A 26971-nucleotide genomic window follows, 5' to 3' on the forward strand; every position below is an offset into this window, starting at 1 on the left:
CATCCTCATCTGTGGGGCAGGGATGGTGAATTAAGTCTTCTAATGCTCAGTGCTGATTGAGTTAATTATACCGAAGGTTCCTCGCACAGTACCCCACACGCATATGCTCAATAAATATCATTAAAGATCAGGTGAAAATCAGGTTGCTCATTATGGTGTTTTTAAAATTTATTTCTTGCTGACAGTATTACATATGTCTCCCATTTCCTCCATTTTTGCCCCCCTCCATCCAGCCCCTACCCCAGCCCAGGCCTTCCGCACACTATTACCTGTGTCCATGGCTTATGCATATATGCATATATGTCTTTTAGTTAATCTCTTCCTGTCTCCTCTACCTCCCTCCCCACTGAGATTTGTCATTCTTTTCCATGCATCCAAGCCTCTGGACCTCTTTTGTTCATTGGATTCCACATATAAGTGAGATCATGTGATATTTGTCTTTCTCTGACTGGCTTATTTCACTTAGCATAATGCTCTCCAGGTCCACTCATGCTGTTGCAAAGGGACCTCCTTCTTCTTTACAGCTGCAAAGTATTCCATTGTGTAGATGTACCACAGCTTTTTTATCCATTCATCTACCATTGGGCACTTAGGCTGTTTCCAAATCTTAGCTATTGTAAATTGTGCTGCTATGAACATAGGGGTACATATGTCCTTTCTGATTGGTGTTTCCGGTTTCTTAGGATATATTCCTAGAAGTGGGATTACTGGATCAAATGGCAGTTCTAAGTTTAATTTTTTGAGGAAACTCCATACTGTTTTCCATAGTGGCTGCACCAGTCTGCATTCCCACCAGCAGTGCAAGAGGATTCCCTTTTCTCCACATCCTCACCAGCACTTATCGTTTGTTGATTTGTTGATGATAGCCATCCTGACAGGTGTGAGATAGTACCTCATTGTCATTTTGATTTGCATCTTTCAGATGATTAGTGACTTTGAGCATGTTTTCATATGTCTCTTGGCCTTCTGTATGTCCACTTTCGAAAGTGTCTTTTTAGGTCTTTTGCCTATTTTTTTATTGGATTGTTTATCTTTTTTTTGTTAAGTTGTATGAGTTCCCTATAAATGTTGGAGGTTAAACTCTTATCAGAGATATCGTTGGCAAATATGTTCTCCCATCAGTGGGCTTTCTTGTTGTTTTGTTGATGGTTTCTTTTGCTGTGCAGAAGCTTTTTATTTTGATGTAGTCCCATTTGTTTATTTTCTCCTTAGTTTCCATTGTCCTAGGATCCGTATCGATAAAGATATTGCTATGACATATGTCTGATATTTTGCTGCCTGTGGATTCTTCTCAGGTTTTTATGGTTTCCCATCTTATGTTTAAGTCCTTTATCCACTTTGAGTTTATTTTTGTGTATGGCGTAAGTTGGTGGTCTAGTTTATTTCTTTTTTTTTTTTTTTTTTGCATATATCTGTCCAATGTTTCCAACACTGTTTATTGAAAAGACTGTCTTGACTCCATTGTATGCTGTTGTCTCCTTTGTCAAATATTAATTGAGCATAATGGCTTTGGTTGATTTCTGGGCTGGCTGCAGAAATTTTTAAAGCCAAAGGTCGTAGCCAATTTTGCCAGTCTCTTGAGATGGTGGTGTGGTCAGCGTTTCCAGGCAAAAGCGGAGAAATCAGCTCAGAGCCCCTGTGAGGTCAGACAAGCAGAGGTGGAGCGTAAATTGTTTCCTTGGCCGATTTTTTTCCCAAGAGACCGTGGGGAGAAAGGAGAGCTCGGGCAGTCGCTAATGCAGTGGTATCTGTTCAGACTTTTTCCCTCCCATCTTTGAGTCTGACCCACCAGATTTCTGTTTGCAAAAAGGGCCTAATCCACTTTTTTTTTGTCTGTGCATTGATTTAATAGTATCAAACCCTGAGGCCCGCGTGGTCTGCACCTGGGTTGCTTTTTCCCCTAATGAAGCCAGGGAAGTGGCTTAAGCCCCCGCCGCGCTTCCTATCAAAGCTTCACAATGATTAACGCAGGTCCCCTTGTTAGGAGCAGGCAGAAGAAAATCCCTTAGTCATCGGCATTGTGCAAAGCCCGGAATGGTGAGTGCTCAATGAAAAGATTACCTTGGGCACCTGAGAAATAATGGAAGAGCTCCACGGAGAACCCATTAAGCCTGCCTCCACACGCTAAGTCAGGTGGAGGGTCGGGTAATTAACTGGGACATTCGGGCCAGAGAAACCGTGTTGGACCTTCTGCCCTAACTGAGTCAGCACAGATAATTATTCAAATCCCTCAGACATGTTCCTGGAGAGGCCATTTTAGGTGGCATCTGCACACACACACACACACACATACACACACACACACACACACCAAGACTGGTCAATAGAAGTGGTTTGATGGTGTGTGTTTTTAACTCAATAGTAGGCATCCTAGGGATGGGAGGTCCAAAGCTGTAACTTATTTGCTGTGTGACTTCAAGTCACTTCCTCACTCTTTACCTCAGTTTCTTCAACTGTAGAAAGGGAATGTGTCTAGGACACCCCTGCTCTCAAAAGGTTGTTGTGAGGATGAAATACAACAAATGTTATATTCCCGGCTCCTCACCCAGCAAATCCTCAGCACTCAAGAAGGGTTACTTCCAGATCGTAATTGTTGGGTGGACACAACTCCTGTGAGTGTTGGAGAGATCGTGCCTTCAGACAGCATCTAAGGACAGGGCCCGGGACCGCGGAGCACAGCCTTCACCTGCAGCCACACGAGCAGGCTGCTCACTGTCGGCTTATCCCTGACCCTCACCCTCCACCCCTACAGCCGCCCCTGAGCTGCGTCTCCTTTTCGAATCCTTTTCCCAACACTGGCTGTCTCCAGCGGTCAGGTGGGAGGGGGCCCACGGATACTACTAGAGAAAGGGTAGTCGTCGTCCCACCAGAGGGGTTGGTGAGAAAGCAGTGAGTCTCAGGAAATGAAGTCACACTTCTTGCCTCTCCTTCGAGGGTACTTGGGTCCCTGCTTAGATAGGGTACCAGACCGGGTGTCAGGGGCAAACCCCTCCCATCCCCCCAAACCCCCCATGCCCAGGGCACATAGCTGGGGCCCAGAGAGGAATCACAGAGTACACTGGTCTGGGAACGCCCCTGGGCTCAGCCTCAGCTCAGCCATCCTGAGGGAGGGACAGAGGGCTTTGCTGTCTGCCCCAGGGCGTCAAGGGCAAGTTCTCCAAGGCATTGGGGTGTTCACAGAATTGGCAGAGAGTGTGCCAGACCAGGAATCCGCTCAGACACCTGCTGGTAAGCTGGGGAGTTCCCAGCGTCCTTTGTTTATGGTAGGAAATTGCCTGCGGTCTAGAGGTGGGGACGAGCTTTCTCTACACCAGTGAGCCAGTATGTCCCCTAATCAGGACAGGAACAGGTACATTTTACCGCGCGCCCAGCACTGTTCTGCATGCTTATCTGATTGCCTCATTCAACCCTCTCAGTGTCCCTTTGAGTCACATATGATGGCCCCATTTGCAAAGGAGGCTCAAAGAAATGAAGCAACTTGCACAAAGTCACAAGCTAGGAAATGGCAAAGCCCGAGTACTGACCAGCAATCCTGCCCCACCTCTTAGTCATGTCACTAGCAGGATTTCTTTTAAAGTTTTTTAAAAAGAGAGAGAAAATTACACACACACTTTTGAGAATCATGGATGGCGAAAAATACATGGTGACAAAATTCTATAAAGTAGGTAGTACTTTTGAAGACATTTATATTTTATTCATCAAAGCATCGACATGTGATGGAAGAGAGTTTTGTGTCGATTGTAAGGCCTGCTGTGGATCTCATCTGTGCTTGTGGGTTTCTAACCTTGGCGATAACTTCAAAGGCTGGGGGGCGGGGGGGGGGTGGTGGCTGGGCGGAGCTGGCTCTTCCTCTCTGTGTAGAGTGCAGCTGGTAAATACACATTCCTGGGGCTGCTTAAAAGAAATAATGCGTAAAGGTAGCACCGTGGACATTGGACAGGAGGGGTTCCAGGGACCAGAGCTCTGACCCTGCTTCTGCCGGTGCCCGCTCTGCTGCATCTCACCATACCTGCTGTGAAAATGAGCTGGTGGCAGCTGCCTGCCGCTCAAGGAGATGAGCGTGAGAGAACAGGACGCAGCCATGGAGGGAGCCTCGCACGGAGGGCTGGGCTCGCACCCAGAGCATCCCAGGCCTCAGCCGGAGCTACCCACAGAGCAGATTTCTGACCCGCACTCAGCTGGACTGAGATAGGTGTCCGCACCTTCTTTGGGCCCCTGTCATTTCACTCATCATCTGGACACTATGCGCTAGAAGGACCGTGGACAACACTCCACTTGCATTGCAGCCCTTGCGTCACTACAAGAAGACTATGGTTTTCTTTGCCTTTAGCCCTTTTCCTGCAGAATGCCTCTGCTTTCACTCCCTTACACAGACCCTTCCAGACTCCCCTGTACCCTTAACAACATCCTTCTTCAAGCTCAATGCCCAGAACCGAAAACGGCCCACCACATGTTTCTAACAATAATAGGACCACAGTTTACTCTGAGCCAGTTTTTCCTGTTGTTATGGGACTGGAGGAAGATCGATAAGACCCCATGCAAGTCAGCTGTTATCAGAGGAAAAAAACAAGCCTCTGGACCTGAAGGCGGTGCCCGTAGCTGAGCGGACGGCTTTCGTTCGTTGCACAGAGCTTGCTCCGTCTTCCCGAGCTGCCTGGGAAGAAGCAGGTTCTGACTGGTGTCATTCTCCGGATTGGAATGGCATGTTAGTGGTAAATGGAGAGTAGGCGTGTTTAAAGGTTGATCATTTCAGCTGCAGCAAAACTCCTACCAACTGCCAAGCACCAACTCTATGGGGCAAAGGAGGCCATTTCCCACTGAGCCATTATTTTGCCAGCACCTGCTCTGACCACTGATGCTTGAATTCCCTGCCCGATTCTGTCATTGGTGAGGAGATCAGGAGTTCCAAAGGGAAAATTGAGGCTCAGGGCTCCTGGCTTCTCCACCTCCTGGCTGAGGTCATTAGCAAATAAATTCTTAAGTTCTATGGGTTTTTTGTGTTCTCAGTCATAAATAGATATGATTCACAGCCCCCACTTTACAGGGTGGCTTAAAGAAGAAACTGTACAGCCCTAGCCAGTTTGCTCAGTGGTTACAGTGTCAGCCTGCAGACTGAAGGGTCTCGGGTTTGATTCCTGTCAAGAGCATGTACCTTGGTTGCAGGCTCAATCTCTGGCCCAGGTCAGGGCATGTGCAGGAGGCAACCAATCAATGTGTCTCTCTCACAGATATGTCTCTCTCTCTAATCCCCCTCACTCCCTTCCACTCTCTCTAAAAATCAATGGAAAAAGTATCCTTGGGTGAGGACTAACAACAAAATAATTTTTTAAAAACTATCGGCACATAAAAGTTCTTTGCAAAGTGGAAAACATCCTAAAAGTGTTAGATGTTATTTTAAATGGGGGAGACTTGGAAGAAAGGAAAGCTACCTTTTTGCCCAAACTAAAATCTGGAACAGGAATGGAGAGGAATGATTTGGGGTTTGAATAATTTAATATAAGTATTATTTGTGCAAAATCGGGAACGCGTCCCTCAAAGCTTTTAATGGTCCAGAGCAGTTTGCTTCTCCCACCAGCTTTGCAGGCAGCCAGCTTTATATAGAAACACTAGTGTCCCGGTGCACAAATTCGTGCACATTGAAAAAAATTAATTAGAAGAAATATTTTAATATCACTATTTGCTCTTTCTCTATAATAGAAGTGTCAACCAAATTCATGATCGACATGACAGATCAAAACACACACACGTGATTGGCACCAGTAAGAGTTTTATATGTTTTGTGCATGCGCGAGTCAACTTAACCTTTTATAGGTATAGAATAAGCTTGCTTAATTAGACCTGTTTTCTCATGTAGCTAAACTTTTTCCAGCCCAGTGAAGCACCCCAACTTCTCTTTCAGGTAATTGTCAGTAACACAACAGTAAATATCAACACGAAGCAGATTATTATTGTAGGTCACACAGAGAGAACAAAGGGTAAAATATTTAACTGCAGTAGTGTTTGACTATATTCTGCTCAGTGAGAAAACCTGAAGTCATTTTTAAGTTCCACCATTTCTTACTTCTCTTCAGTCAGGTCAAGTTTCTAAGCTTTCTAAATCTCTGTTGTCTTGCTAATGAAAAGAAAATAGGATTCCATTGAGTCTCCTATCTACCTACTCCAGGACTTCTGTAAGGATCAAAAGAGATGAGGCATGTGAAAACGCTTCACAGACATTTGGTTAAAGTGTAAAATTTTTCCACCTGGCTATAAAGCAAGTACTGTTCTTGGGCTGAAGAAACTCCAAGGAGGCTAGTTGCTAAGGAGAGGAAGCCAGGCGTTGCTACGTGACGTCATTACCCAGCACCCACAGCCACCGTTTCCAGGCTGGGCTGGGCTGGGCTGTTGTCCACATTTTATGCCATGGGGTCTCAGCTGTGATTCAGTGGGGTGTTGTTCCTGGGTGGTGGTGGGACCTGTGTTCCACTTGGGGTAAGACAAGTGTTGCTTTGTCAGCACCAGGTCCACAGTGTCATTTCTCTGTAAATGGCCAGTGCATGTCACGGCAGCTCCTGAGTTGAGTGTCTGTCCCCTGATGGTCAGTGCATGTCATAGCAACCGGTCAAACAGTCGGACACTTAGCATATTAGCTATATATATATATCGGCTTTCAGTGGCTTTCTTGATCTGGTCATTCCTCTGCTGTTCCTCAACCATCCTGAAGCCAGAACTGCTCACTAGCCTTCTCTCCTTCCTGCTACAAATTTTCCCCAAGTGCCCTTTCTAAGGTTCCAAGCAAGTCGCTGGGAAGATAGGCATGAGCAAGACGTGCCAATCTGTGAGAGACAGACATGGCACAAAAGTGCCTGGCCTGCGTGGCCATCAGGGCGGCAAAGGAAAAGTGTGGGGTCCGGGAGAATTGGTTAGACGGGGGCCTGCGGATCGTCTTGGGTGCTGGTGTGGCTCCGGAAGATGGGATGCTTCGCTCTCTCATTGATGAACTGATGTGCGCTCAGCCCTTTAATGTTTACGAAGCACTTTCTAATATTTTTTTCACCTGATCAGGCTCTCAACCCTACAAAGTGCACAGTATTAGCACCCTGTTGTAGAAATCTAGGAACCAAGACTAAGGCATAGAAGTGATTATCCCAGGGCCAGCTGGTCCTGCCACTTATGGAACTTCTGACTCTAAACCCTAGGCTCCTTCCACCACACACGTTGGCTCAGTGGCTTCTCGCCCCTGGGAGGTGATGTTTTTCAAAGTATCTCTGCGAAAAGGGCAGGTATCCTCCCCCGGGTACTTTGATGTGGGTGGAGGTTGTGATTTCCGATATGGATCACAGCCCAATGTCAAGGGGAAGCCTACCTGAGAGGGGAAAAGACACCCTAACTGCTGTGTGTGCATCGCAGCCTTTGTGGTCGCCCTTAACCCTGGAAACCCTCGCTGACCCCAAATACAGTCCCTTAGTCTTACCTGTGCGTAGAGGAGCATGTGTGACCAAATGCAAGTCAGAATGAGGCACATAGAACATCAGCTGGACTCCCATAGACGTTATTCCTCAAACCCCGCTATTGATTGGCCCGGGTTTGCTTAGGAATTTCACATCTTAGCTACTATTTGTTGCATGCTTACTATGTCCCAGGACTCTGTGTGTATGCACACTATGGCGGCAGCTGAAGTAGGCTTAGTAGGATCTCCATTTTGCAATGATGCGACTAAGCCTCAGAGAGATGAAGTAACTTGCCCAAGGTCACACAGCTAGTAAGTTGAAAAGGCAGAATTGGAACCTGCTCTGACTCCGAACACCATGCTCTCACTCTACTCTGCCAGACTACCCCTCCAAACACTGAAAATAAATTTCATAGCCACTTGCTGCCCTTCCTTCTGGGTTTTCTAGTATTTAAATCCAAGAGACACAACAGCACCCTTGGGACAGTTTTGGAAGGCTCTGGTACCCCTTCTAACACCCACCCACAGACACCTACTTCCCTCTGGGCTAAGGACGCCCACCCACCACATCCCTCTTCTTGAGGAGAGTTCATTGAAGCTGAGAACGGAAGGGTTCAATTCAGACAAACCTGCAGCCAAATTACACAAAGCCGAAGACTGACCCCGGCCTTAGGTGCTTTTCTAGACTGGGAAGCCCTCCACTCATCAGCTGGGGTTTAGCTACAGTCATTTTTCTCCCTTTTTTAAAGGGAGGGAGGAAAATGCAAAGCTCCCACCCCAGCTACAGAATCTCAGTCAGGAAAACTTCACTCTCTTTCTCTCTTTCTATTCCCTTTCTCTCCTTCATCTTCCTTCATCCTTCCTTCCTTCCTTCCTTCCTTCCTTCCTTCCTTCCTTCCTTCCTTCCTCACTCTCCCCTCCTCCTCTTCCCCCTCCTTCTCCCCGCTTCTTTTCCTCCTTCTTCTCTCTGTCTCAAACCACACACACACACACACACACACACACACACACACACACACACACACTTTCTCTCTCTCAAGCAATAAATAGCTATGGCTTGGGGGAAAATAGCAAACAGATTTTATTTTTTCGTACCTTCCCATGTTTCCTGGCCAGCTCCAGGTGCCAGCGTATTGTTGTAACTCTGATGGGGATTCAGCATTGAGCTGTGAACAATTAAACATAAACACCAGCCTCACTCCCATCCTCTTCTTTCCTTCTTAGGTGAAGGCAGCTTCCAAGTATGTGGATGTACCTGTGAGTATATGCAAATTGCCTTTGTGGGTTTGGTGGTTTTTTTGTTTGTTTGTTTATTTGTTTACTTGCGGGGTTTTGTCTTGTTTTGCTTTGCTTTTATGAGAAGTTTGATGGTGCTGTTTTCATTAGTCGCTGCTAAATTGTGTATCTTCCTGAACTGAATCGCCAGAGGGGGGAGGCCACCAACATGTCCTGGTAAAACTGTATCAGATGAGAAGAGGGCCCGGCTTCTTTCATCAGTGAGACGGGTCCTGTTTGAGGGTAACCCCAGTTTGCTCTCGTTTTTATTTTCATTAGTTTCTCTGACATATTTCAGTCAGTGGCCACTCACCTCCTCGCTGCATGCGCCCCTTGGAAGTAGAGTCATGACCTAGAAACGTGCACAGGGTGCCGGTATGTTTTAAAAACAAATAAATTCTGAATTTGTTCATTTCGGGGTCAACGCGGCAATTGTTTTAAGGAAACCTTCCCAAACTGTGTGATTAGTGCAGACCTCGTTAATGAAGAGAGCTCTCCAAGTTCACAGCCGAAGCACTCGAAGGTGCCCAGGATTTACATTTAAATTGAGGTTAAGTACGCACATGGAGGCGAGAGCGTGGGATTACCTGTGATGAACAGGACGCGTTTGTAGGCGGACTCTGCCCTGCCTATTAGCAAAATAAAATTGCAGCGATTTCAGCATATGCCAATGGAGGGGAAGGCAAGTGATTCTGCATCTCCGTTTCTAACAAAAGAGGTGGGAGTCTCTTATAAAATATTAAATTTAGAGAGCTTATCTCAACAGCCGCCAAGGGTCTCGGACTGAATGTTTCTCATTCTGAACGTGGTTAAGTGCCCTCCTTGTTCAAATACTTCTTTGTTACAATTTGTGTTTCTCTAAAGGGATTTATATTAACATTTAAATTCATTTCCCCAGGAAGTTGAGTGTGTAATGGTTTATTGGCTTATTCCTCACAGGTAGGCAAAATGGAAAATTGGAGTGAATTTGGCATTAGCATATATTGTTTGTTTAATGAAAGAATGTACAATCAATAATTGTGCTTTGAATTTATATAATATTTCTCATCGAGGGACCTCAGGCTCCTTCACAGAGATAATCCTTACAACGAGGGAGAGAAACGCTAAGCAATTTATTTTCCCTAGCCCCAAACTATCAACTTTCAGTTCACAGGGAGCAAACTACTCACATTCTCTGGGCCTGTTTCTCCCTCCTTAAAATAGGGATAGTAGTACTCAAGACACGGGTCTGCTGTGCAGCTTAAATGGCACACGTGTGTGGAACCCTGGGCGCCAGGCCTGGCCCTCATCAGACATTTCAGCTGCAGGAGCAGGGCACGTGGTGGGGGTGGGCGTGTGAGGCCCACAATCCAGTGCGGGAGGGTGGGAGTGGGGGCTGGATTTGCTGACTTTCGCTCTGGCCTGCCATGGTCTTCAACAGTAATAGAAACTGGAATTCTCGGCATGTAACTCAAAGATCTGGTGGCTGAGGTTTGTTTTCTGTCGGCCTCAAAGAAGAGGGAAGATCACACCAGCGAGGGTAGAACAGGTGAGGAGTAGGCAAGGCCCAAATACGCAGAGAAATCTGGTCGGGCAACTCAAATTGACATTTGGGGGAGGTCAGAAAAGTCAAAAACTGGCGATTTCCTCTGGTTCAGACTGACGGTACAGTTGAGGGGAAATGCACAGCAAAAGTGCCCTGCTCTGTAGTCATCCCGTGTCCAGGGCTGGGTTATGCTACAGCAGAAGCCTCGCTGGGCTCTGGGGGAACAACAAGAATTCGCCGAGTCTCCGCCCCCTAGGGAGGCATTAGAAAATGAAGCAGCATGTCCCCAAATGCGGCACACTTACCAGTGATGATGACAATTGCAGCCAAACCTTTTAAAGCACCCACTCTGCGCTGGGCACCTTCAAAGCACTTTACTTTTAATCTTGGTAACAACCCCACTTTAAAGATGAGGAAACTGAGGCCCAGAGAGGCTCCCTTCCTTAGGGTCCCACAGCTGCTAAGTGGGGGAGCTGAAATTTCTAGCAGTGCTCTCAACACTGTGCGCCTGCCAGCTGGTTTTGAGTAATTACTGTACTTTAGTTTTGGAAAAACTAAAAATCATGATGATTTTACCAATTATTATGGCTTAGAAAAAAAGATAAACTTTAAAATTAAGTTGATTAAAGTGTGCTTTATAGCAAATACTATTATAGTGATAGTGTAAATTATCATAATATAGTAACAATAGTATTACAATAATTATATAGCAATAATAGTATAAGTAATGTTTTGATAAACAATTTTAGAGAAAATAATAGTGTATAGAAGACATATTCTATATGTCCATTGTTTACATGTAATGAATAACAGTAATCATTTACTTCTCAAAACCACCCTCTGAGGGGTGATGTTTTCATCCTGTTCCACAACTGAGGAGAGGAGGGAGGTTAGTTGCATGCCCAGCGCCTCCCGGCCAGTAAGCAGGAGTGTGAATGGTCAGGTGCTCGCCCTTTGACTAAGTGAAGGGAGCCTGCTGGCACTGGCTCCCATGAAAGAGACTACTGTGTGCATTTCTTTCCAACTCTGTCTTCGATGAGGAAACATTAGCAGCACCAACTGGGCCATGGGAAGAGTATTTACACCATGGAAATTGGCAAGCACTACAAATCAAGGTCGGTTGTTTGTGTTGTTTGGTTTTGTTGTTTTAAAGAGCCAGTTTACCAACACACCAGCGGCCATCGCCTATTGAATTGGTGGTCCCCAAACCAAAATGTGCAGCAGTAATACTTGGCAAGGATTTTGGTCTTGTCTTGTTTTGTTTTCTAATAGCAATTTCTAGCCCCTCGTCTCCAGAGATACTGACTCTGTGGTTCTGGGATGGAGCCTGGAAGTCTCGTTCTCAAGCTCTCCACGTGATTCTGATAGGCAGGTCCAAGTCTGGGAACCAATGGGCTCCATCAGACATTCGCCACCTTGCCTACGGATTGGAAACACCTGGGGAGCTTTTCACACCCATTAGTGCCAGGTTGCTTGCCAAATTAAAACCATCTCTGGGGCGTGGGGCCCAGGCATCAGTGTTTTTAAAGCTCCCAGGTCCTTATCATCTGTAGCCGGCTTAACAACTATTGGATAAAATCATCTTTCAGGTTGTTTCTAGCTCTGAAGACTGAGTTCATTTGTGTTGCTCTGTGAGGTTGGCACGTGGTTCGCTGGTTTAGTTCTACGTGGGAATTAGTAGTTAGTTACCTTAGAGACCTGTCTCTTAATTATCCACATTAATGGAGAGAAGCGTTATTGCCAGTCATTGAAAACGTGGCACACATCCCAAAGCATCTCTTTGTCTTAGACGAAGTATTTGAACATGGTATACGTGGCAGGTTTGCATTCCCAAGTAGGGCTTGCTAAGGGTCCTGAAAAATCTGAATGTGTTATCTCAAACTCAGAAGTATCCTGGTAGGAATAAATTCTGATTTAAATGCCTTATTTTTTCTAAGCCACAGAGTGGATTCTTCGCAATGATATCTTCCACACGTGGATGGAGTTAACTACACAGAGATGAATGTATTTGTTGTTTATTTCATGTCCAAGCCACGTTTAAAATAAGCACTGTAATTGTGGGGTATTAAAACCATTGCCTAGCGTTTTCCCCACTGTTTGTAGATAGCAATGTGGTATCAAGCCTAATTTCTCTAATAGCATCGGTTGTTTAGCCAAGAAAAATTCCCATCTATAATTACAAGTTAGCTTGTTTGTGTGTAAACAGTTTTTATTTTAACCATTTGGTTGGAAATCTACTTAAAATGCATTACGCATCCACCCCTGCCGTTTTAAATAGGGAACTGGCCATACTTCAACGCTTCCTCCATGAGGGAGGATCACCACGGTGACTGTGACTCCCAGGGCCCCCGAGGGGTAGGGTAGCTTGCCTCTCCCAGACCCCAACTGGTAGTTACCCCACATGTGTGGAGCTACCGTTTGGCAGCCTTTTCCCCCATACAGGGCACAGGGAAAGCAGTAGTTCTCTATTACCAACTCACCCCTTGCTGGCCACCAATGGGATGGAAAGCAAACTCCTGGAAATTGGATGGAAAGCTGGTTAGAAAGGAAGATGGTTGTGAGTGGGGGCCTGAGGACTCTATTAAAAGAAAACTACACATTTTCCTGCAGAGATTTTGTCATTTTTATTTTGATGGTGGTTTCTCTGAGGCCCTTTTTTCTTCTTCTTGGTTCCAAAGTAGATTATAAAGGTAGGTAAGGCTATGAAATAATATAACATTCGGGGGCTCCATGTTTATATAGTAATATATGGCTTTTAAAGCACTTGAACATACTTTATTTTAGCTGATAATCATAATAATGTTTAAGATAAGTAGGGAGTTTTAATCCCGTTTTACAGATGGTATAACTAAGGCCCAGAGAAATTTAAATGATTTTCACAAGTTTCCATTTGTGGGGGGTCCAATAAAAAGCCCTCACTGACGTCATCAATAGGTTCTTGGAAACTGTGACTTTAAGTAAAATGACAACTAACAAAAACGATTTTAGCATGGCTAATGGCCATCAACAAGAGTCAAGTTCCTGGGGCATCTTGTCACCATTATAACAGAAAGACATGGAAGGAAACAACGTTAGTGGAGGACCTGCCGTAGAGAGACTGAGAGCTTTGGAAAGAAGGTGGGAGGGACTTATTTATTCATGGATTTGTTCATTCAGCAAACATTTACCAAGCACCTACTGTGTGCCAGGCATCCAACTATGTGCTGAGGATACAGTAGAAAATAGAGCAAATAAAGTCCCTGTAGTCATGGATTTTAGGTTCTAGTTGTCCCAGACAGGCTAAAGACAGTAACTAAATACATAGTACAATGTCAGATATTGGTAAGTGCTATGAAGGACAATTAAACACAGTCAAGAAATAGAGAATTATGGAGTTTCTTAACTACCTGGGGAGATGAATCATCCTGTGTGGGGTTTTTTAATCAAACTTTTTAAAACTTAATTGCCCCTTTGAGGATAACAAATGTGGTGAAAATACCAATTACTGTGGATCGCTGTTTCTATCACTGAGGGTCACTGATCTGTCTGCAGGCTGTGGCTTTGGGTCTTAGCTCTCCTGTGCTGCATGTGTCCTGGAAAAGGCCATGTCTGCCACTAGCAGCACCAGGAAAAGAATGGAAACAGTAATAATAAGTTTCTCAGATCCCCCAGGTAGGGGTCCCTATCCCCACGGAGATGCCTTTTGATACTGCCACAGGGAGAGGAGGAGAGAGGTGCCTTGAGAACGGAGAGCTATCACTTCCATCTCATTGGAGACCTCTATTGTTTGCTATCATGAAACTGCCGCAATTATAGGCCCGTCACAGAACCTGCTCAATCCATCCCATGAAAATTGCTTGAAAGTGTAACAGTTGACTGCTGTGGCTTTGGGTTGTCTTCATTGTTTTTCAAATTAATACCTTGTCATTGTTTCAGCAGGTGTTAAGAAATGTTACTAGCATCCCAGGGGCCAAGCATTGGCCCTTTGCATGATAATTGTTTGCTTTGTGTTTGAAAAAAATACAGTCCTACTGTTTCCAAACCTTCCTCATTTTCACCCTGGAAATTACACAGAAGTGTTAACTAACTTCAATTTGCAGTGCTTGACAGTCCCGTCTTGTAGGGAAATGATACTTTGTGATCTAAGGTAAATCACAGTAATGAAAGCTAATCTTTTTAGTTATTAGCGAACATACATATCTGCTGTGGAAATTTAAGGGGTTTGTGGCAGCTCTCCTAATGACCCATATTACAGTGTTTTAATAGGTTTCTTTGGAGATAACTTTGATTACGACATGTCAAGCACTGTGCTTTTTTTTTTTTCTTACAATAAATCATTTCCTATACTGTACTGTATGAACCACCTGCTTACCTTTCCAGAAAATCTAATTTATTTAAAAATCAAATCCTTTGCCCCTGCCCTTTTTTTTTTTTTTTTTTTTTTTTAATCCTTGGACTATAAGCCGCACCCAGGAGCAAAGACAAATGGTTGAATGTCTCCTGAGTAAGCTGATGAGGAAATACTACATACTCCGGTTAAATTACCCCCCAAATGTGACTTGGGTGGGTGGAAGGGGTATAGATTGAACTCTGATTTCTTTACTTAGCACTTTCTTAATGTCTTTTTAAAGGAAAGGGGGCGGGAAGGCTGTCACCTTTCTGATGTTACAGTAAGGAGAGACCATGGAAGACAGAGTATATGTGGGTATTTTTTAAAGGGGAAGAGGGCTCAATCTCCCCCGCCCCCCCTCCCCCCAAAAAAAATCCAGGTAATGTCTCTGGGTTACCCAGTGAATATTTATTCATTAGAGTATCTTTTCCAGGAAAAAAAACTTAATAGTAGAAAAATATGTATAAAACCCTGTAATCCCCTCTCCCTTCTTAGCCAGGTGTGCTTTCCAGAAAGTGCAGAAGGCTCAAATAGCCATTCTGACCAGTCCGGACTGTGAACAGCTGGGACATACACCACGGAGAGCTTGGAACTCCCGCAAGAGGGAGCGGGGAGGAGAGAGGAAAATGCAGGGGCGAATTCCATTTTCATGTTCTCCTGTTTCTTTGCAGAAACCCGGGATGGACGTGGCCGATGCCTACGTGACTTTCGTCCGCCACTCTCAGGATGTCCTTCGTGATAAGGTCAATGAGGAGATGTACATAGAAAGGTTATTTGATGTAAGTAAATGCCTTCTCCTCCTTGCAGACCAAGGAGGAGACCCTCCAAAATGTGACAAAATAAGAGACAGGAGGATAAGTCACATTTTGAGGACATGGGTTGGTCCCGACTCAAACAAAATCTTTTCCTCTCCCTCTGCCTTAGGCTCCTGTCTGTCCTGTGTCTGTTCCGAGCCCACCCTGGTGTGGCGCGTCTCAGCCCCCATCTGTGTGGCACGCGGGACGGCGCCCAGCCTCTCAGCCAGCAGGCTCGGTCCTGCAGGACGCTTGGGGGCAGCTTTCCCTGACTGGCAAAGACCTTTCCTGGTCATGGCTCTCCTCCTTGCAATCTGGCCTTGCTTTAGGGAATATTCTTGTGGGAGGGCGGAGCCAGCTCCCCTCCTGGGGGCGGACCCTCCAGGACACCCGCTGTGGCGTGCAGGTGTGCCTAACTGTGGCATTGTGACCACTTCAAAAAGGATTCGTTTCTGGGAGACTAGAGATCCTTACTTAGCCCTGGGTTTTGGCAAACGCTTATGTTAGAGCTGCTCGGTCATTTGCCGCTCTAAGCCAAGGTGCCCCCTGCCCACCCTCCCACTTGAAAATTTGGGACAAAGAGCAAATGCACAAAGAGCACCCACATCAGGCTGCCCAACCCAGACCAAGCTTTGGACACACAGATTTCCGACGGCTCACGGGGGCCTCGCGCTCTCACTTCCACCGGCACTGTGTCTGCACTCCCAAAGCAAGCCACTGAGCCCAAAGGAAAAAGGAATCTGCTTTGGTCTCCAATCGCCCACCTCTTTCAGGCCAAAGCAGCCGGGGCTGTCTGATCTAGCCAGATATTTTGCTTTGAGTTGCCACCGCCTTTGCCAGTGTAGCCCCGGCCAGAGTGCAGGGACGCAGACGCCCTTGTCTCGTGTGGCTCTAACCGTGCCGCCTACTTCTGTCTCGTGCAGCGTGAGCGCCTCCTGTCCAGGTTCCCGTGTTTTCGGTGCCAGCCCGAACGTTAATGTTTTGGTCTACAATGGGATCCGTGTTTCTATATTTCCCTGTGATTGTGTTCCGTTTACATTGCGTGTGTGTGTGTGTGTGTGTGTGTGTGTGTGTGTGTGTGTGTGTTCCGCAGTTCAGTGAGCTCATTGTTGGCACCGCTGAGGGAATTGCAGCTCCTGACTTTTATATGCCTTGTCTTCCAGCTCATTTGCTTTCCTCGTGTGTTGAAAGGCCCCTTTCTTTCTTTCTTTCTTTCCCCATCATCCGCTTTCTGTGCTCAATATCGCTCCTTCCTCCGCATCTCCTTTCTCCGAGAAACCCTTCTTACTTTTAATTCCCACCCGTCCCCTCTCGGGTTAAAATGGAACTTATCTCTCATGTCAAATGTTTTATCACATTATACGAAGTGGCACGAATCAGAATCAAATAATCTTCCTGTGTACATCTTCTAGCATGACCCGCGCCCACTGAGAATGCCTCATGCCTGCACTGAGCTCTCGGCGGGCCCTCCCCCTGCCTGCATGCTGCCTCTATGACAGGCCCGAGTCCAGAATGCCCGGGGGGACGGCCCCCCGCCCCACAGGCATTGAAAACAGGCCGGCAGCACCCTCGGGTCTGCGGTTAGGGGTGTGGACACACTGCCCATCTCCACTGAACTAAATTCCAAGCCACCCATCTCCCGGAAGCCTGGGGATTGTTCTTTTCAATGCCTGGGTGGCCTTTCCCCCATGATCAGTATCTTCTGATTCTCACGTTTGTGTGGCCTCCGCGTGCGTGTGCGTGCGTGCGTGTTCCCGCGTGAGCGTGTATGCGAATAACCTCATGCTCTCGCAAACTCTAAAACAACTGGCGCTAAATCTGATGTTTCCTCTGCAGTTTCGCCTCCTGCTCCATGAGCAGATGCCCCGCGCTGCCCTCTCTGTCTGTTTAATGAGAAGGGCAAGGGGGCGTTTTTTTGAAGGCAGCCCTCTCGAAGGCAGCCGGACAGGTTGTCCTCTTCTGTGACCTCCTTAAAGGGAAAGTGCAGCTGAATTATTTGAAAAGTAAGAGGCCAGGCGTGGCTCGCACAGATGGCAAAAGCAGACTCGTCCGACTACTGAAGAACGCAGGCAAACTCAAGCCCTCGGGCCTTTCGTGTGAATGAATACTGAAAAGAAAAATGAATAATGAAAAACAAAAATGAATATGTTTTTCAGAAAGCAAATTATGTTTAGGGCGATGCGAAAATTCACAAATGTTCCGGCCCCTTGGTGAATTCCACGCTGACCAGCGTGAAATGGCCTCAGCAACATGGTGAGAACCCCCACAATTTAGTCTTGGATTGTGCCGGTTCTGTTTTCCGGAGGGTGTCTGAGTTCCAGCCCTCTGAGGATCGCATTTTCCGGACTCCACCATCACAGTCATTGCCTGAACATCAGCAGCTTCTTTAGAGATAAATCTCTTTGCCATTGACTTCCTTACTTTTCAAATAACCTGCTCCCCGAACTCCCAGAACATTGGGACCAGGCAGCCTCACTGAGGAAGCTCAGAAAAGTTACTAACTCTGTCGTGGATTTGAAACATTTGTCGTTTAAAAAGCCCAAGTTGCTCAAGAAGCTTCATTACCATGCCGTGTCGGTAATTTAATTCAGGACTTACTGTTTTTCTATAATCTAGCAGCAAAACATCAGATTACCAGCATGTTTGATTATTTTCGGCTTCTGTTTCCTCAAGCATGGTGTTTATTTCTTTGCATATCTGCACTGCAGGGCCCTGGTGTCCACCGAGCTGAGCAAGGGGACAGGAAGGGGAAGGCAGAGTCTGTGAAACCTGCCACCCTAAATTCCTGCAGCAGCGGCCTGCCCTTGCCACGGCATTCCTCCCGACGGGGGTCCTGGGGCAGGTTTCTAAACAATTGGCAGAAACCTATTGAGAAAAACGTCGATCTGAGAGGTTTCTCTTCCAAATTGTTGCCTTTTGACAAATGGCAAAAATGAATAATAGACAATTAGCATTTTGAATGGGGGGGGGATCTATATCTCTGGGATTGTTTGCTGTTTGGGGGCTGTTGGTTCTGACTGTTGTGGCATTCTCTGGTGGTTAGTTCCTGCTGGCATCTGTCATTCCCAGGCGCGTTCTTAGGGATCCTGTTGTGTTTTTAGCTGTGTTTCTAAGTCTTGGTTTTATTTACCTGATAAGTCCTTTACGTTCTTGCTATTTAGTATGAGCCCCCTCTTTGGCGTTTTGAGAGTGCCTTGTGGGGAAGGCTGGGTGGCATTGGTGTGGGTTCATATCTGGGAATATTTGGACTAATAGCTGGTCGTTGAATGCGTGCCTCTTCCGTGTCAGCCAGGCCTTCATTTCAGTGCTCTCTCGGAGCTGGTTTTCTCTCTGCCTCGTCATGTACTTTTGGCTGGAACTGGGTGCTTGTGGGGGATTATCGGCATAGCATTTGGGGCTCTATATTTGAGGTTCTGCATTTTTATCTATTTTATTATGTAACGTAAGAACAGCTTTCTAAATTCATCTTCACTGTTTTTGTTTTTTTTTTAAAGCAGGCATTCTCTAGATTTATTGGAGAAATATATTCCGACATAATGTTGCCTAACCAGGTCTTTTTAATGCAGTGAAAGATTGCCTGTGTGTTAATATAATTGATTTACAGAGGCCTATAAAATACCTCCAACTTTTTTGGTAATGCCCCTAACTGTCCAAAATTAAGTGCTGATTGGAAAAGGGCCCTCAGACGGCTTTGCATAGTATTTCAGATATGCAGCTTTACATTTTTATCTGCATTTTGTCTTTTTTTTTTTTTTTTTCTAAAAAATGACCTGCAATTGTAAACTGGTTTCGGTTACTGCAAAGTAACAGTTTACAGAATTTTGAAACAAAGGCAAGAGAATATGTACAATAGCAATGAATTTAAATTTTATTAAAGATACTGAATTTTAAAAAGAGAATCAGATTGCTGTCAGACTCAAGGGGAAGCCTGGCCTCCTTGAAAATTATTGCTGACTTTTAAAGAAAATATAAAACATGGATATGAAATCATCTCCATCTTCCTACAGCAGCAAATGAGAAGGATCTCACAGCCCAAGAAATAAGTCAAAGGCAGCGATTTAAAAGCTCGAGTGTCCATAAATCATGCAGATGGCTCTCCCCCTTCTCTGGTGATTAATTCAACATCTTCCCCAAAACAGAAACATGCTTCTTGAAATTAGAGATCAGATCATCAAGAGAAGCACCTAAGATTTCAAGGTCTAAACAAAAATTAATTTCTTTTCTTTCCTCCTTGTACTTCTTGAAGACACAGACTGAGAAGAAAATCAGGATTAAAAGAGATTGTAATGCTTAGGGCGAATTCATCTGCTTAACCCTCCCAGGCTCGGAGATGAGTGATTAAAAGCCATCCGCACTTGGATGCGGTCCACACTGGGTTGCGCACCGCACTGGCTCCTGCACCAGGCCCGGAACATTTGCCTGGAGATGATACGTGGATTATATAGGTCAATTATACGCTTAATCTGCTTTCTGGAGGATTAGGTTTTCGCAGATTGACTCTGCGTTTGGCTTCTCCGTGGCAGTTACCAGATCAGGGAGGGGCGAGCTTCATGGCCCCGGCAGTGTCGGGTGGGGCGCTGCCTGGGTCCTTTGCCTTGCACCGATTTCCACTTGCTGTTCCATTTTCAAATCGTAGATGTGTCCACTTTAGGTGTCAGCACAATCATTGAGTGTGAATATTTCCCTTTAAAGAGGCAATTGGAAAAATGAAACCTCTGCCTATTAAAATAGACAGGGTGGGGCAAAAGGACGTTTATAGTTGTGAGTACCCCAAACAGAGTTCATTCTTGTATTATTATTTATTAATTATTGTATTATTTTCCAGGCTAGCCACTGTAAGCCTACTTGTCCCCCCCCCCCCCCCGGATTTGCTGTATTCGTGTGTGAAACCACAGATGACCTTATTTTAATAACCTTATTAAATCACAGAATCGCTCTCCTGGTGCACATACCAGTCAAAGTAGGAGTCCGTCTGCTTGAGGGAGTGAGTACGGAGGAACAGGCTACAAGGAGAACATGTTATTCTGTAAAATCTGCAAGGTGCCCACCCACTGTCCGGGTGAGGGAAACTGCTTCCAAAAGCGCGCCGTGGGGAGCGGTGCACAGGGCTCCGCAGTCAACAGGCTGCAGCTCTCGGGGCGGACTACACAGAAGCCAGGCGCTGGCCCCGTGGACGGAGAGAGTGCGTGGTCTCCCCTGGAAGCAATAAGCAGGCTTGACTGCCCCAAATGGGGACTCTGTGTAGTGACCATGGGCCCCGCTTCTGGAGCCTCCAGACTTCACCTCTGATCCTTACAAGCTGGGTGACCAACAAGGTGTTTAGTCTCTGAGCCTCGGCTTCTCCACCTACCTAACGAGATGATGATAAGCAAAACCTTCTCCCGAAGCTGACCAGGGTGAAAGGCTGTGCACCGCTGCAGCCCGGGCCCTGGGGCAGCCTCTGGTAAGTGTCAGCACCACCACCATCACTACCGTCTCATCTTCACCATCACTGAGGTGGGGTGCTTTTCTCAGACATCTTTTTCTTGTGAAACAAAACTCCACATCCGCCCTCAGGTGCTGTAAGAGCCTTGCTGTCCCTTTCAGACATCAACCCCCCGTTCGCATAGAATTGCTTGGCAGAGGGGCCTGGTGGCCCTTTTCACCTGTGGTAACACACCGTTCCGAAACAGGCAGGACAGCTGAGGTCAGGACCGGGGCTGTGAAGTGAGCCAGACAAGAGTGGAATCCTGATTTTGCCATTCTGAGCTAACTTCCGGGAAACTACGCAGCCTCTCTGAGCCTCAGTTTCCCCATCTGTAAAGAAATTGACTTCTTATAGTTGTTGGAAGACTAAATAACATATTGGGTGTAGACTGTTGTAATGAAATATTCAGCAAGTCTTTCATTGTCATCATCATCATCTCGTAGAGCTGTTCATTCCTTCAATAGATGTTGAAATGACCTAGGCCCAGCCCCTAAACCAGTGGTCGGCAAACTGCGGCTTGCGAGCCACATGCGGCTCTTTGGCCCCTTGAGTGTGGCTCTTCCACAAAATACCACATGTGGGCGCGCACGTACAGTGCGATTGAAACTTCGTGGCACATGCGCAGAAGTCGGTATTTTGTGGAAGAGCCACACTCAAGGGGCCAAAGAGCCGCATGTGGCTCGCGAGCCGCAGTTTGCCGACCACTGCCCTAAACTAAACTGCAGTACATTAGCAAATAAATCAGAACTGGCCTTTTGAATGCGAGGAGTTTGGGGGCGGGGCGAAAGGGAGAAGAGGTTAATACCTCTTATTATTACAGATGCAATATACATACCTTGTAGACATTCAGAAAATACGGCTAAGCAAAAATGAGAAAATGTTATGTTCCCAGCACCCAGAGATTATTACTTGAGTGTTTATTCATTTGGATCTTGTTCTGCGTGCTTATATACATTATGTACTTTGTACTAAAATAAGTAAGGAAAAAATTGCTTTTTTAAGTTAGTGATCTTCATTTTCCTTGTCAACAAATGTTCATCTAATACACTATCCATATTCAAAATTCCCCACTTGTCCCAAAATATTCTTTTTTTTTTAATCCTCATCCAAGGACATGCTTACAGAAAGGAAGAGAGAGAGAGAAACATCAATTGGTTGCATTACATACATGGCCCGACGGGATAGAACCCCAAATTGAGGTATGTGCCCAACCGGGAATCGAACAGGCAACCTTTCGGTGCACAGGGCAGTGCTCAACCAGCTGAGCTACTCTGGCCGAGCCCCACAGTATTCTTTACAGCTGGTTTGAGCCGACGAGGATCCAGGGCAGGCCCCACACCGCATCTGGTTGTGACGCGCTTTGCATTTCTTTCTTCCAGCACTGGCCCTTCTTTCCTGAGCCTGACTTGTTAAGAGGACCCGCGCCAATTGTTCTGCAGACTGGAGGAGTTTATTACTATCTAAACATAGAACTGATTTGAAGAGGAAAAAAAAATCTAGCTGAATTCAACCAAGTAGTTTTTTTAGACATAATTAGTAACTCAGCATAATTCAATCAGGGTTTTTAAAGCTGTCCTCTGTGTGTAAGAATTTCTGAAGCTAGTTTAAAAACAAACAAACAAAAAAAAAAACCAAAGACAGTAAACCCACAGAGGCCAGGACACAGGTTGGCCATGTGAAGACCTGCGGGGATTTTACTTCCTGTGTTAGGGAACAGATATCTGAGCTCGATAGGTAATTCTAAGGTCCATGGCAGGGGTGGGCAAACTTTTTGATTCGAGGGCCACAATGGGTTCTTAAACTGGACCAGAGGGCCGGAACAAAAGCATGGATGGAGTGTTTGTGTGAACTAATATAAATTCAAAGTAAACATCATTACATAAAAGGGTACGGTCTTTTTTTTCAATAGTTTTATTCATTTCAAACGGGCCAGATCTGGCCTGCGGGCCGTAGTTTGCCCACGGCTGGTCCATGGTCATGACCCAGTATTTCCTGTGTCACTGTAACTGCTTTGGTGAAATCTTGGACCAGTAACTTTGACATGTATCCCCCCTCCCCCCAGGTCGTGCGGAAGGTTCCTTTGTTAATTCTGCTAGGATTTTCCTGAGGTTATCATCAATCTGAAATTACGCCCTGCAAGTCGGTCTGAAGCTGAGCTTTCAATTCTCTTCAGATCATACTTTAATTGAACCATGGCCTCGCCCCTATCATCCTCAATTAGCAGGCTGAAGAGCACGCCCTTCCCTCTGCTAGGACTGCCTTTAGAATCTGCGTAATTATATACATTGGGACAGGAAAACAGAGCCAACACGGACCAGGAAAGGCAGCTGAGAAAAGCGAGGCCACTGATTTTCCACGGAATGTTGAATTCCAAAGTGAATTCTGGGAGTTAAGCCGTGTCCGGGGTCGAGCACTAGAGAATAATGTGGAGACTAGACAGTCAGCAGGCGTGAGCAGTGGAAGGAAAGAGAAGGCCTGGCCTGCCCCCTCTCGCCTGGCTTTTTACACTGTAAGATATCTGTCTGTAATAATATATATTACAAATATTTAGCCAAAAGGAAAGGGCGGCACGAAGAGAAGTTTCTGATCTTTGACATGACAGAAAGCAAGCTCATACCAGGGTGAGAGGGTTGGAAAGGAGTTCCGTATGCCATGCCTTGTTCCAGTGAATCTCACATTCAAACGTGAATCCTCTCTCGCCCCATGGCCGTCATAATAACACGTAAATAATAATAGTTCATTACTTTGCTTTTGGAGTTCTTAGATATAGAGCACATTTTTATTCCACAGGGACATGGGAATGTTTTTCTCCCAGGCCTGGGCTGTTTGAGGTTTCAGCGACCCTATGTACAGAAAAGATAAGGGTCATTCATCGTATTGGATTATTTGGATTGTGTCCAATGGGTTATTGCGATGCCAAGGGAATGGTTTGTTTTTGTCAGCATCATCCTTACAGGCTGACACTTCAGTGGCATGTCTTTAAGTAGTTCTTTTCTAATCCAGCTTCTTCCCCCTACAGCCAGTCATAGAAATAGGTCTTGTTTACTTTGGGGCAAACCTTACGTAAAACCAGTCTTGCAATTTCTCTGGAGCCGTGTGCAACGAAGAGTTCTGCTACGTGTCTTTACCGGAACAGCTCTCTGCGTTCCAGGAGACGTTTGGTGGATACGGTCCATTTCTTTTCTTTTCCAGAGGAGAATGTTCCAATATTCATCCTAAGAAGCCAGACTGATTGCTCTGTGACATTAAGGTCATGGTATCCTTGCTAACATGAACCATAGGATGCTTTTGTGTTTTAGGAAAGGTGTTTTTCCCCTGTGGCAGGCTTACAGCATGGAGGCGGTAAGGGACACTCTTACACCACACATGTGCACACATGCATGCACACACACACACACACACACACATACGGTAGTCATGGCGCATTTTGTAGAAGAAATATTATCACATTGTGTTGTAAGATACAAGATATAGTAAATCCTCAAATACTTCCCATGAATTAGCCAAGTAACTGTTTCTCTCCCTGCTACTTTCTAAAGGTGTCACTCTCTGACCATACCTAGACTCGGTCACTTGCTCTAATATTTTTTAATGAATGAATCTAAAACATCATCTAGGTTCTTGTTATTCAAAGTGTGGTCCATGGATGCTCAGCATCCGTCTCACCAGGGAGTTTGTATGAGGTGCCAGATCCCAGCCCTAACCCCAGTCCAGATGATTCCAAATCTGCATTTTAACAAGATCCTCTGTTGAGTCAAGTGAACATTAAACTTTGAGAAATACTGGATAAGATCAGTGACTGGATAAGATCACGACTCACAAGAAACAAAGTTTACATTGTAACCCAGTATGTGTGTGTACACACACCCACACACACGAAACAAAAGTTTCTGAACTGACATTTACACTATGCTACACTCTGATGTTCTAGTCCATCTTCGGAAAGATTGGTGGCAACCAATCAAAAGGTTCCACACGCAGTTATAGGTCACCTCCTTGCCCCAGTTCTCACCCTTGGCCTCACTGACCTTTGATCCAGGTGGTTCTTTGCTGTGGGTTCCCGCTTATGGATGGGAGCATGTGGAGCAGCGTCCCTGGCTCATACCCTCTCCATGCCAGGACCATCTCCCTCTCAGTTTGGAGGTAACAACCAAAAATGCCTCCAGACATGGCCGACCCGGGAGCTGGCTCGGGAGCCGTGCCAGTCTCTGAAGTAGACTGTGTTGAGGAGCTTGGTGCAATGGCTGGAAAAGCTTGTGAGACATTCCGACTCCTCCACCCCTCACCCCCCACCTCCCATTTCCCCTCTGAACAGTCCCACTCCGAGCCCAGGGAAGGACCAGGCAGCACAGTAGATCAGCAGTATGGATGCCCACTTGCCTCACTCAGTTGCTTTGCTTTGTATAATTCTACCTGGACCTTGGTGGTTGTTTTGTTTTTTAATTTTTGCTTCGACTAGGTGGCTACCAGTTACTTTTTTTTTTTTTTTTAATGAAAATGTGACACTAATTGACTGGCAAGACTTTTTTTTTTTTTTTAAATATATTTCATTGATTTTCCACAGAGAGGAAGGGAGAGGGATAGAGAGTCAGAAACATCGATGAGAGAGAAACATGGATCAGCTGCCTCCTGCACACCTCCCACCGGGGATGTGACGACAACCAAGGCACATGCCCTTGACCGGAATCGAACCTGGGACCCTTCAGTCCGCAAGCCGACGCTCTATCCACTGAGCCAAACCGGCCAGGGCCAGTTACTTTTGTGTGTCCAAAAACCTGCAAAGAAAGCTCAACTTGAATACTTATTCATTCCAAATTCCCAATTCAGAGGAGAAAGGTTAACGGGTTGATTAAAAATCCGGATGGAATCAAGTGATTTGCCTGCCGTGTGGATATTCCCACGTCGGAAGGCATGTGATGATAGTGTCACTTGCCATATTGGGCGCCTTGACTGCCTTTGGCAGATTTTTCACTCCGACCATCCCTGGACTAGTGCCAGTTATACCAGCAAACCCCCAGGTCTTGCCCAGGATGGGGGTATTATTAATTACCAGATCTGCATGCCAATTGGGACACAAAAGACCCTCTCGTTTTTTGTGTAAAAAAAATTTTAGAAAGAACAAATAATATGTAAAATAAGCAAAGTTCATTTCATGAGCTTTCTTATGAAGTTCTCTAACTCAGTGATTAAGGAGGAGAAATAGCATTCCCTTTTGTTCAGAAAAGTCATTATTCAGCATAGGAAACAATCCTGTTAAAGGGAAAGTGCCGCGCTAAGGTGCCTCGCTGGCTTTGGGAACACCAGGCCAGTGTTCCTCACCCAGAGGTGATTTGGCCCCACGGGGACATTCAGCAACAGGAGGACACATTTCTGGTTTCACAGATGGGAAGGTGCTGTTCGAGGTGAGTGAGGAGGCCGGGAGGCTGTAAGCATCCTGCATGCACAGGGAGGACCCCCGGCCAGGAATGGCCCGGCTCCACAGGTCAATAGCGTGGAGTTAAAAATTAATCCTGTCTTGAATGGTCTGGGCCCTTTGAGAGGGTCATTTTCCCACCCAGGGACACCAGTGACTGTCTCTGAAAAATACACTACTTGGCAGATTGCTCAGAAATATCAAGCCATGGCCGGTTTGGCTCAGTGGATAGAGCGTCGGCCTGCGGACTGAAAGGTCCCAGGTTCGATTCCGGTCAAGGGCATGTACCTTGGTTGCGGGCACATCCCCAGTGGGAAGTGTGCAGGAGGTGGCTGATCGATGTTTCTCTCTCATCGATGTTTCTAACTCTCTATCTCTCTCCCTTCCTCTCTGTAAAAAATCAATACAATATATTTTTTAAAAAAAGAAAGTAATTTTTAAAAAAAGAAATTAATATCAAAAATCCTTTTGACAAGCTTCATTCTAACTACCTTTTTAGGGCCTAAAAAATGAAAACCAAGGAGTTAACACCTTGAACTTAACACTCGCCCATGTGTGTTCCCACGGAGCTGCAGTTCTTCAACGAAATTCCAGTCGTGTTCGTTAAAGGATCACAGCAGCCCTAGCCAGTTTGGCTCAGTGGATAGAGCGTCGGCCTGTGGACTGAAGGGTCCCAGATTGGAGTCTGGCCAAGGGCAT

At 45.9% G+C, this 26971-nt stretch overlaps 1 protein-coding gene across 17 annotated transcripts in view; it reads left to right on the forward strand.

Moving 5' to 3' along the window:
• The window catches only part of CADPS (calcium dependent secretion activator), a 457537-nt gene that overhangs the window by 403708 nt on the left and 26858 nt on the right, over window positions 1–26971 (forward strand). For all 17 annotated transcript variants that reach the window (XM_036331698.1, XM_036331680.1, XM_036331681.1 and 14 more), the window contains 2 exons: window positions 8654–8686; window positions 15270–15377. In XM_036331698.1, coding sequence (XP_036187591.1) covers window positions 8654–8686; window positions 15270–15377 — 141 coding nt within the window. The remainder of the gene's footprint in view (window positions 1–8653; window positions 8687–15269; window positions 15378–26971) is intronic.

The sequence above is a fragment of the Myotis myotis genome, unplaced genomic scaffold (genome assembly GCF_014108235.1).
Source record: "Myotis myotis isolate mMyoMyo1 unplaced genomic scaffold, mMyoMyo1.p scaffold_m19_p_13, whole genome shotgun sequence".
Taxonomy (NCBI): Eukaryota; Metazoa; Chordata; class Mammalia; order Chiroptera; family Vespertilionidae; genus Myotis; species Myotis myotis.